This window comes from Condylura cristata, unplaced genomic scaffold (assembly GCF_000260355.1).
Source record: "Condylura cristata isolate star-nosed mole 26May11 unplaced genomic scaffold, ConCri1.0 scaffold00028, whole genome shotgun sequence".
NCBI classification, from domain to species: Eukaryota; Metazoa; Chordata; class Mammalia; order Eulipotyphla; family Talpidae; genus Condylura; species Condylura cristata.
Genome location: NW_004567129.1, coordinates 12662270 through 12674430, shown reverse-complemented (window position 1 = coordinate 12674430; position 12161 = coordinate 12662270). Strand labels below are relative to the sequence as shown.

General features: G+C 39.1%; 1 protein-coding gene across 1 annotated transcript in view; it reads right to left on the bottom strand.

Moving 5' to 3' along the window:
- Positions 1-12161, bottom strand: part of SF3B3 (splicing factor 3b, subunit 3, 130kDa) — a 41792-nt gene that overhangs the window by 15392 nt on the left and 14239 nt on the right. Inside the window, exons 9-11 of the mRNA XM_004690400.2 lie at positions 9516-9681; positions 6686-6781; positions 4010-4082 (exon numbers count right to left, since the gene is read on the bottom strand). Of these exons, the coding sequence (XP_004690457.1) occupies positions 4010-4082; positions 6686-6781; positions 9516-9681 (335 nt within the window). The remainder of the gene's footprint in view (positions 1-4009; positions 4083-6685; positions 6782-9515; positions 9682-12161) is intronic.

Here is a 12161-nt window from a genome sequence, read left to right as displayed (position 1 = left end):
TCTTAAACAGAAATCAATATACCTTTAGGGAGCTGCTTCACACAGGAGGGTTAAGTAATGTTTACAAAGCCTTTAAGCTAATAATACATGTGTATCCTGGGTGGATGAAAGGCAGGGATCAAAATATGAATCAAATGCTTTAGGGACACTTTATAAAATGGCTTTTTAAGGCCTTCCCTGGTGGCACAACGGGTTAAAGCACAGCACTACGAAGCTAGCCACAGCTGCTTCAGCATGAGTTCGATCCCCTGCCAGGGAGGTAAGTGACATGGCATAGCAGGAATCTTCTGACCCACCCGTGGCTCCCCTCTTATGTGTACTTTGTTAGTCTGATTGTTCTGCTCCCCACTCTTGTCTTTGGTGAATCCTCTTAACACTGTGTATGCATAAATAGCTCTTTTAAATAAATAAAATGGCTTTTAAAATGCCACTTCTCACCATCATAAAATATATAATAAAAATATGGTTACTGTTGAAATAGATATCCTAACACCCTACAACAAAATCAAAAATAGTCTTCACACAACACCACTTAGAAGCTTTACTCCAGCTCTCAAGTTTTTGAACTAAAAATTTCTGGCGCACTAAATAACAGGAATTGCATCATTTTATAATATATTAATACTGCATCCTTTCTCACTTCTCTTTACAGAAACCTTCTATCTTGAAAGACTATACCAACGCAAATTAAAGTCAAAGAGCTCTAACAGCCACAACTTCTGTTTCTCCCTTCATTAGAAGGGGAAAGGGGATTCTCAAAGATCATGCAACATTTAATTTGTATGCAAAAGGGGAGAAAGAGAGCGTAAGAATCTTTATCTTCCTTTTAGCCAAAGGCATAATAGTTCAGTGGACCTAAACAGCATCTGAAAGTGCAATGGTAGAGCAATGACTGAAAGCCCCTTCATATCAAAGTTAATTCTAAGCGCACTATAACTTTTTTTTTCATCCTAAGACTAGATGAAGCTGCATCAAATCAAGTGGTTCTATGTCCCAGGGAGGGTCATAGGCTTGAGTTCAATAAAAAATCAAGCTTCAGTCAAGGCAAATGACTGAAGACTGTCTATATCTATATAAATACACATATATATCTATGTCTATATCTATATGTATACATATATACACACACATGTCTTTTACCAGGAACTGCAAGTGTTATATGAAAGAAAATTAATTTATATGGCAAAAGATGATACAAGAATGCATTTTTGTCTAAAGGCTTTTGAAGCACCCCATAAAGGAGTGAATGCTCTATTCTTTCTCCTGCCACAGTATCTAAGGCTAAGTACAAGGCAGCTCATTACTAAGAGTAAAGTAAGCAACATTAACATGACTAAAAAAAAATCTTTCTCCAGGGCAGGATCTTTTAGCCAACACACTTGAAACATACAAAAAAACCGAAGGAACTACAAAACTAAGGGTTTTAGCTTAGTGGAAAAAAAGGAAAAGGCCCTCCCTGGTGGCGCAGCGGGTTAAAGCACTGCACTGAGAAGCTAAAGCCACTTCCGCATGAGTTCGATCCCGGCCTGCCCCCGGAGGAGACCACATGGCGCGGCAGACCTCTCCTGACCCGCCCACTGCTCCCCTCAGCAGTGTACTTCGTTGATCTGCCTGTTCTGCTCCCCACTCTGTCTCTGGTGAAGTCTCTCACTGCCCCTGAGTCTCTGGCCTGTACCCCAGTTCTGTATGTACAAATAAATAAATCTTAAAAAAAAAAAAAAAAAAAGGAAAAAAAGTTAATCATACTTTCTACATTCTGTAACATAAAGGAAGTGGGAGTCCTGCCTCCGACCATTTAATATATAGGCAGATGTGTGCACATCACTGCAATACACATGGACATCTAATTGCAAAGTTACCCTCTAAGAGACACCCATCAGGGCAGCTTCAATATTTTGTACAGGTCCCTCTCCCTTGGTAGACCCTAACAGTAAGTACACACCTGTGGTGATCAGCACCTTCACCAGCCACCTGTGGAAGAGAAAAAAAGGCTTGGTATTGGTAGTATGTATCACCACGTACCAGCCACGGTTAGTAGTCACCTGGAAGACTGTAGCATGTGAGGACATGTGAGATGGTCACTAAAAAGTAATTTGGGAAATCTGGAAAGAGGATGAACAGAGAAACCCTGACCTGTTCCCCTGAGTGATTGCCTAAATTATTGTTCCTAAAGAAAGGTATTTATCAGGATAGTCTTGGTAGTCTGTAGATTTTGGTATTTAGAAGAGAAAATTTTCAGCTGCAAGTTCTATCATGCTTATTAACAAATGGTTTTCCCTGATTTTCCAATGCCTGCCCATTTCCTCTCCTCTAACCTTCCTGGCAAGGTGCTTGTGCCATTCAACACAATGATTTTGGACATTTGTCTCCTTTTGGGTGGCAAGTACTGAGAGCAGGGACCCTACCTTAATTAGTCTGGGTACATAGAAGGCATTTGAAAGGCAGCAGGATCAAGAGTATAAAACTAAAAACCAAAACCCAGATTCCCACTAACAGGTTTAAAAAGTGAGCAATAGAGTCTCTCTGACCAGTGCGCTTCATCTTAGGATTCCTATATTCTTCAGAAAATGAACAGTAACTTTTGTGTATATCTAAATCTATTTAAAAATAAAGTTTAAGAAGGAAAAAATACGAGAGGTACACTTTGTTTTTAATCTAACAAGCTCTTTCTAACATAAACCAACTACGCAATGTTTCTAAAGCCTTAATGTCAACCAGTCACCAAGTAGTAAAGAACAGTATCAACACAGACCAGCTTCTTTTAAAGACACGATACAAAATGAGGAAATCTTTCAACCAGCTACCCAAAAAACAAATGTTCTCCGGGCCAATGAACTAATTCCTTACTCATTTTTCTTTCTACTCAACTCAGACTTTATCCTAGTACCTACATGAAAAGCAAACCTATCAAAATTTGCGCATTGTACAGGCAGCCACTGAGGCATGAGTTCGATTATCAGCCAGGGAGCTGACCTACTTGGTGCAGCAGACGTCTCCTGTCTCACCTGCTACTTCCCTCAGCAGAGTATTTCAGTAGAGTGACCTGTTCAATTCCTCAGTCTCTCTTTCTGGTGAATCCTCTCACCCCCTAAAACTCTGGCCTGTACCACAGTTCTTGTATGCAAAAACAAATGAAATAAATCTTCTAAAGAAAATGAGTGAATTATAGAAAAGATTTCTGGGATAGTTCCCTCCTATGTATTTTCTAGTTTCCTTCACAACCAAAACCTCTATCAGAAAGATTTTGTTTTTCTGAAAAAACCTTGTACGTTGGCCAAGGCATTATTACTCACTCACCCCACATTCCTGAACAAAAGACAAGACAATGAAATCTAGAAGTGGAAATGACATATTGCCCCAATCAAAGGAAAAATGAGAATTAGATTTTATTTATAATTGACAGAAATCTCTGTTATGAAACATTGCTGCCTTTGCATCAATACACATTTCCAGATATCTAAAATTTTAGGGTGTGGTGACTATTTTTATTACCCAGCAGCTCAGACTCCCTTATCTTCTATCACTTTTCTATCCAAAATTCTGATTCTACTTAATCTCCTTTCCTTAAGCACAACTATAACCACCAAATAGGAGTGATTAACAAGCTTTACAAATCTTAATATTTATAGACACCATGAGTTTCACTATAGCTTTTAACAGAGGAGCAAAAGGTGACAAAAACTGAGAAACAACTTACTTTCACATAATACCTCTTACAGATGGAACCAGTATCTTAAAGATGAATATAATTAAAGAAAATCACACATGACAGCTCTGTCATACTAAAGTAAGTATGTACTGACCCTACCAGCCACCTATGTATTCCTTGACAAATGTGCACAAATAATAGTAGGCGAAGGCATCCTGATAGAAATTTATCAAAAACATGGTCTCAGGCTAAATAGTTACTATTAATATGGTGCCACATTAAGAAATACAGAAATTATCATGAATGCAGCCTCGTAAGACTTATCAATATCATTTTGACAGGTGGGAAAGGGCTGTTTACCTTCAATGTGCCGACGCACAGTCCAAACAGCATTGGGGTTACCAGGTAGCTCAGAGACAGCCATTTCTGATACCTGACAGGAGACAACAGATTCAATTAACAGGAAACTACTTTATCCTCAAAACTACACTCAATACAGCCAGGAAGACAGTACTCATGTTGTATGTTGCATTAAATGCATGTAGAAACCCAGTTAAAAAAGAACACAGAACCACAAAGTCCAAAGTACAGGCAATGCCCCATTACAGACATAAGCAAGACTTCGTACACTTCCTGAGCAGTTGTTGCAGGTCAAACCATTTGCTTCCTTTTGGAATGGCATACCTACATACTCCTCAAAGAAAGCCCTTGGGACTGCTCGCTTCAACAACACATACAATAAAAAAAAAAGCCCCAGAAAACAAGTTACCTACATTAGCACCTAATTTTTTCTCCCCTGATGTCACAAAAGGTCAAATCCCATCTCTTATCCTTCAGGGAAAAAAATCTTCCCTTTTTATCTGGCTGGCAGGCATGTCTCTGTCCAATAGTTTCAGAAAATGATGCACCACCACTTAGAGCACTTATATAAAAAATGAGTTTGATTACTTTGTCCTTGCTACTAGTTCTTTACACTTCTGAAGATCAGAGCAATGAATCTTCTAAGTATTCTATAAGGGACTGGGTGGGGGCTACACACGAACTCTTTTACTAGAAAAGACCTGACCATGGTACAGAAGAATCCTGGAAATCTTCTATCATCAATAAAAAATAATGTCTAGTATGCTGCACTCTAGCAAAAGTAGTTTTGACAGTGATATAGCAATACCATCATCTAGCTAGACAACACCTAGACTACAAGAACATAGTACTATCCAACAATTTTAAACATAGATGGAACAAAAATCTATTTGTAAAATTGGAAAAGAAACCAGAAAGCAGAGAACTAACTTTAAATTGGAAATGCAAACAAAACCTGCTAATGTATGTATGTTTTTTGGTGGGGAAGGCTACTTTTCATCAGATACTTCATGGGATACAATGAACACTCTTTAAGAAACTAAGAAATCAAGAACTTCAGCATGAGTTCAATCTCCACTCCAGAGGTGACCCACATGGTGTGGCAGCTCTCCTGACCCGCCCGCTGCTCCCCTCAGCAGTGTATTTCGTCGATCTGCCTGTTCTGCTCCCCACTCTCTCTGATGAATCTTCTCACTGCCCTTGCACCTCTGGCTTGTACCCCAGTTCTGTATGCATCAATAAATATATCTTAAAAAAAAAAAAAAAGAGGGCCCTCCCTGGTGGCGCAGCGGGTTAAAAGCACTGCACTGAGAAGCTAAAGCCACTTCCACATGAGTTCGATTCCTGCCTGCCCAGGAGGTGACCACATGGCGTGGCAGACCTCTCCTGACCCGCCCGCTGCTCCCCTCAGCAGTGTACTTCATCATCTGCCTGTTCTGCTCCCCACTGTCTCTGGTGAATCCTCTCACCGCCCCTGAGCCTCTGGCCTGTACCCCAGTTCTGTATGCATCAATAAATATATCTTAAAAAAAAAAAAAAAAGAAATCAAGAACTATGGGTTAAATTGGGTTCGAGTGATTGAAAACTAGACAGACTAATGAATATTTTGGCAGTCAAAAATATTCTCAAATTCCCTGAAGTAGCAGTATTAGTAGGCTACAATTTTTGGAACAGGATATGCCAGACCTTCAGCTAAGTATTTGATATCCATTATATAATTCACACAACTAAAAGATACCATGACTAAGTTCACTTATAAAGGAAAGCAAAAGCTTAATAACAGCCATCAAATAGTAAGAGCCAGGATTTAAAACTGTTGTCCGTGTTCCAATATCCTTAAAAAAACAGACAATGAAATTCTGAAGTCTAGTTTGCCAATTTAAGCTCCCAGAGCAAACTATCAAACAAAGGTTTTTCCTACACCTACCAAGTCTAGAGCCTTTGCTAAAAGATATCATCACCAGAACCATGTCCAAAATAGGGTATCAGATTCATGAAGATCAGTAAATCCTGATCCATTCAGTGCAGTGGACTAGCGCAAAAAATATTTTAAATGACTCAACTTACAGCTTATGATAAAAAGAAACTATCATAAAAATATAGAGTATACACATAAATGTTAAAACAAAAATCTAATAAAGATTTAAACTACAGGGCCCTCCCTGGTGGCACAATGGGTTAAGGCACAGCACCATGAAGCTCTCCGCAGCTACTGCAGCACAAGTTCAATCCCCAGCCAGGGAGGTGACCCATATGATGCAGCAGACCTCTCCTGACCCGCCTGCTGCTTCCCTCAGCAGTGTATTTCAGTACATCTCACTATGATGCTTTCCCACTCTGTCTCTGGTGAATGCTCTCATCCCCTACACCTTTAGGCTACACACCAGTACTTGTCTGCATGAATAAGTTAAAAAAAAAAAAAAATCAAGCCTATAAGGAAAAACTAACACATTCCTTATGTATTTCCTAATCTCTGTTGTTGGCTAGTGAAACTATATTGAGTGTTTCTCCACTTCAACTCTCATATGCTAATTGAAAAACATGTTTGATAAGGGAAAGTCATTTTCTTTCATAGAAACATGAAAGTTACCTTTCATCTCATCAGAGCATAATCATAATCTTCTTTGTCATTGCTTCCCTCCGTATTCTACAGATACTTAGAAATTCCAATCTTACCTCAAGTCCATGCCTTAAGACTCTTAGAGATGACCGGGGTCCTCTACCACAGGCCACATATAACTGTGGAGTATCTTCATTGGCCAGATCAGCTATCTACATGGAGAAAAAAGGGGGAAAAAAAATGTCACTTCACATCCCACTTTGACTATTCTACATTTTAGGACCTTTCCTACCTGCCTTTAACAATACAGGTGCCTCTATTTCTCCTGTTCTTGATAAGCCTGTCCTTTGAATATGTTAGAAAGAAAAAAAAAAAGGCCAAAATCCCTACTTTTTAAGTTTATTAAGCTTATAAAAACAACAAAAAAAGCTTACATACTGGCTACTGGTCTCAGAAGAAGGGATCAATATTACAAAGACCAAACCAGTTTGAAATAGTTTTTCCAATTAAAAAAGGATTAAACTGGGCCCTCTCTGGCGGTGCAGCAGGTTAAAGCACAGCACTGAGAAACTAAGCCACTTCAACATGAGTTCAATCCCTGTCCCGGAGGTGATCCACATGGCATGGCAGACCTCTCCTGATCCGCCCGCTGCATCAATCTACCTGTTCTGCTCCCCACTCTGTCTCTGGTGAATCCTCTCACTGCCCCTGCACTTCTAGCCTGTACCCCAGCTCTGTATGCATATATAAACCTTTTTTTAAAAAAAGGATTAAATTAGCAAAGAACTTTTTAGTGTAGTGAAATGAAGTTTTATTGAACACCCAACTGAAATTAAACATTTTTTTCCAACTAAAAATAAGTCTCTCTGGACCTGTGAACTTATCACCAATAAAAGTCACCTTTACTTATATTAAAGTTTATAGACACTGCAATTCATTTATCCTATCACTATATCAAAATTATATTGATGAGATCTGCTGTTAGAAGATACATGATCTCAGCAGTCCCATTATAGCTGCCCCTAAGATGTAGCAATCCAACTACTGAAAAACTCTAACCATTTGCTACTTGTTTTGCTACCAAATGTAGAAGTTACATGTTCTCATGTTGTCATCTTGCTAACTTCCAGTACAATTATCTATTAGTCAATGTGAAAAAAGGTGAATCATTTGTATTATATTTTTGTCAAATGGGACAATTAAAAATTCTTGATTCTATAAGGCAATGAAGCCTAGTAATAATGAATAAGCATGTGGATTGAGCGTACATAGCCTGCAAATTGATTTTTTTAAAAAAAAAGATTTATTTATTCATACAGAACTGGGTTACAGGCCAGAGATGCGGAGGGTGAGAGGATTCATCAGGGAACAGAGTTGGGAACAGAACAGGCAGATCGATGAAGTACATGGCTGAGGGGAGCAGCGGGCGGGTCAGGAGAGGTCTGCCATGCCATGTGGTCACCTCCGGGGCAGGCAGAGATTGAACTCATGGGGAAGTGGCTTAAGCTTCTCAGTGCAGTGCTTTAACCCACTGCGCCACCAGGGAGGGCCTCAAATTGATTTTTTTAAGAAAATATATATTAATATATATATCACCTATATATATATAAATATATTATCACCTATTCCAAATATATCACCTGTTACTTAAAAGTCTTGATAAAGCACATAAATTACATTTTTATTACCTAAAAAAATTTGCGGGCCCTCCCTAGTGGCGCAGCGGGTTAGGGCACAGCACTGAGAAGCTAAAGCCACTTCTACATGAGTTCGATTCCCGCCTGCCCCGGAGGTGGCCACATGGTGTGGCAGACCTCTCCTGGCCCGCCCGCTGCTCCCCTCAGCAGTGTACTTTGTTGATCTGCCTGTTCTGTACCCCGCTCTGTCTCTGGTGAATCCTCTCACCCTCCACATCTCTGGCCTGTACCCCAGTTCTGTATGCACAAATAAATCTTTAAAAAAAAAAAATTGCTAGCTTGGCTACTGTATGTTACCATATACATTTAAAGTATTTATTCAGAGGGGATGTAACACCTCATGGAACAGTAAAGAGATCCACAGCACAAACAATGCTGAAAATCCTCAAGACACCTACCTTCGTATTAATTGTATTTTTGATCTACAAATTATTTGCACAATTACTTCTTTCAATGAAGTGGGGAAAACTATTAAGAATGAAATAATTACTTATACTGATTTTGCACTACCCTCACAACTAAACATTTTTCTCATAAAGGAAGAATTTCCAAAAGGCTTATTTTATCAAAGAATACAGGAATGAGATTTGCTTTTCCAGCACCCCATCAGCAAATCTCTCACTAAAAGTATAGGTAGCCCTTAAGAGTAACTTAAACCCTAGTAATGTAGGGCACAGTGGCATGGTAAAATTCCTGCTACACTGAAGCACCACCAGTAATGGGTGATAACCCCCTCTCAGGCAATATCAGGATTTCATTCAATTTTCTGTTACTAATATTTCTACAGTATTTTAAGAAAAATGGGTGCTAAAATAGAGTAAAGGTATTCACAGACATGATAAAAGGTCAATTTGAAAATACTATAAACTATATGTAGTCACCTACATTAAAAGAAAAATGTAATACAAAACACACACAAAGTAAGATTCAAGCATTTAAAATGCTTGAAAGTGTTTTAAGTTAAGAACAGTTTGGGAAGAGCTTATTTTGAAATTTCTGTATGATAAATTTTCACACTGACCAAGATTATAGAAATTGAAAAATTAAAAGGTCAAGGACTTACATAATGGTTTTTAAATTTCTAAACATTTACCTTTAGCTGTTCTATCTTTGCACAGTAATGCCATAGAAAGTCTGACAAAATTGACTTAAATTAGATCTTAACTTAATTGGAGGGAAAAAACTAAATTCATTTAGATTCAAAAGCAGTTAGTGGGCACTAATCGCAAACATGACTGGAAAGACTCACCTGGCAAAATAAAATGGGAGAGAGGCTGTCCAACTCATCAACCAATACAAGATTTTTGAGTGGTCTTGGCTGAAAGAAGAATGTGTCTCCTTCTTCCAGAGGCATGGCAGATGAAAACTCAGGCTCTTCATCATCATCTCCAAGATGTGCAATTTGATATAAATAACTGAGAAACAAGAAGACTTTAGTTAAAACATTTTTCATGTTTGTTGTCAAAATAAAGCTCACAGATCACTTTATAAATACTGAATAAAACTAGAGTTAAAAAATCAGCATTTAGAGTTCTAAATCTCTGGTAATCTGCACCCACCCTCCCACCCCAACCCCTTTTTTAAAGGAAAACATGGGGATGAAGAAATTAAAACTACTGTAATTTAACCTTGCAAACCACAGTGGTAAGAAGATACCACTAGCGTGCCTGTGTTTGGGTCCCAGCTCTGTCCCTTAACTAGTCACATACTTACTACTTAGTCTCTCTCTCTCTCTCTCTCTCTCTCTAGCTTACTTGCATCATAATTAAACCAACACCTTCCTACAGAATATCATGAATACTTATAATAGTACATGGCACCTATTGTAGTGTTTGTCACATAAACTGATATATGAAAATAAATGAAACCTAATGGAAATCTGTTAACTTTCTACTTTTTTAAAAAAGATTTATTTATGCATACAGAACTGGGGTGCAGGCCAGAGGTGTAGGGGTGGAGGGAAGGGTAAGAAGATTCACTAGAGACAGAGTGGGGAGCAGAACAGGCAGATCCACGAAGTACACTGCTGAGGGGAGCAATGGGCGAGACAGGAAAGGTCTCCTATGCCATGTGGGTCATCTCCGGAGCAAGGATCGAAATCGCACTGAAGCTGCTGTGGGTGCCTTGCAGCGCTGTGCCTTAACCCAATGCGCCATTTGGGAGAGTCTGTAGCTTTTCTACATTAGCCAATAACTAGATCAAATCTAAAAGAAAAAAAGCCCACAAACTGATGGTGACCAAAAAAAAAAAGGTATGCAAGGTATGCAGATATTACAGTATTATTCTGGAACAAAATATAAACTTATGCACAGATAAGTAACAAAATCATCATCTTTTTCTGTTTGTCCTTGAGCTAAAAATGCTTAACAAAACTGAATCAAAGGCAAGCCAAGAAAAAAAGGGAAAAGAATTTGATAATAGATATTCTGTAATATACCATCCATTACTGAGTATGAATATGCACTGAGATCTTTTGAAGGCAGTTTAATTAAACACCAATGTACTGGTTGTGTTTATCCTTAAGGTAACAGCACTTCAAGCAATCTCTAGTGTAGCTTTTTGAAATAAAATGACTGTATCAGAACCTAAAATACGTGAAGTATATATAGTGTTAGACACAGACCCCTGCATTTAACTCTTCTGAACATAGCAGATTCTATACTAAATTATGAAAAAGTATTGCCAGCATTCTTAAATGATTTCTTAAAGCATGAAAGTAGGATACACATAAAAAGAAAAGTTAACTAATACAAACTCCTTATTCAGACAACCTCAGTGTCTACAAACTGCCAGAATCAAAATGATGCTAGACCCCTATTTCCATCACAGGGAAGGTTGCTTTGGTTTAACCTTAGAAAAAGTTTCTGAAACTACAGTGTTTTTGTTCAACAGCAGACTTTGGAACCCGGTTCCCAAGAGTTCGTTAGGTTATCAAATTTCTTAAATTCTAAGCAACCCAGTTCTTGGTAAATAGAATAATAGCAGTGCCACACAGGGAAAGTAATACACAAATATTTGTAAAGTGCTTATTAAAACAGATTTGGGGCCCTCTCTGGTGACAAAATGGGTTTAAAGAGTAGCACCAGGAAGCTCCTGCAGCCATTTCAGCAGTAATTTGACCACCCCCCAGCCAGAGAGATGACCCACATGGTGTGGCAGACCTGTTCTTGCTCACTGCTTCCCTCAATAGTCTATTTCAGTAGATCTGCCTGTTCTGCTCCCCGCTCTGTCTCTGATGGATCCTCTCATCCTAGCACCTGTGGCCTGTACCCCAGCTCTTGTATGTATAAATAAATAAATCTTTAAAAGAGAAAAAAAAGGTCTCAGCACTGTGTGTCTGAATTGCTTTTTAACCTCATCAACACTGGCGCCCTGAAAAACATGGAGGGTCAAACCCTTAATAAATGTCTTCGTGTGGAGAAAACAACTACTGAATTAAAAGAAAGGGGAGGAATCCCCTCCACCTGAGGAGAGGACAACCACTTATCTGAAGAAAGAGAAGAGAAACCTTCCACCCAAGGAAAAGCAGACTTGTGAAATGAAAGAGGAGGAGGAAACCCCTTGCCCTGGTGAGAGGGGTACTCATGAAATGAAGGATGTGGGACAAGCCTTATCTTTTGAGCCTGAGAAACATGAACTTAAGAAACAAGAGCAGACTTTGGAAGCAGTCAAAGAGGAAGAGCTGATAAGCATGTTTCCCCCTCCTAATGCAGCTCTTTTACCTGTGTCCCCCCCTCCAACTGCCCCTGCCCCGGAGTCTGCATTCCCCCGTCCAGTCGCCCTGACCCCATAGTCTGCATTTCCCCCGCCAACTGCCTTACCACTCAGCCCTTGTTTCCCCTTTCAACTGCTCTTACCCCTTGGTCCCACACTCCCTTCTCAAAAGTACATGTTT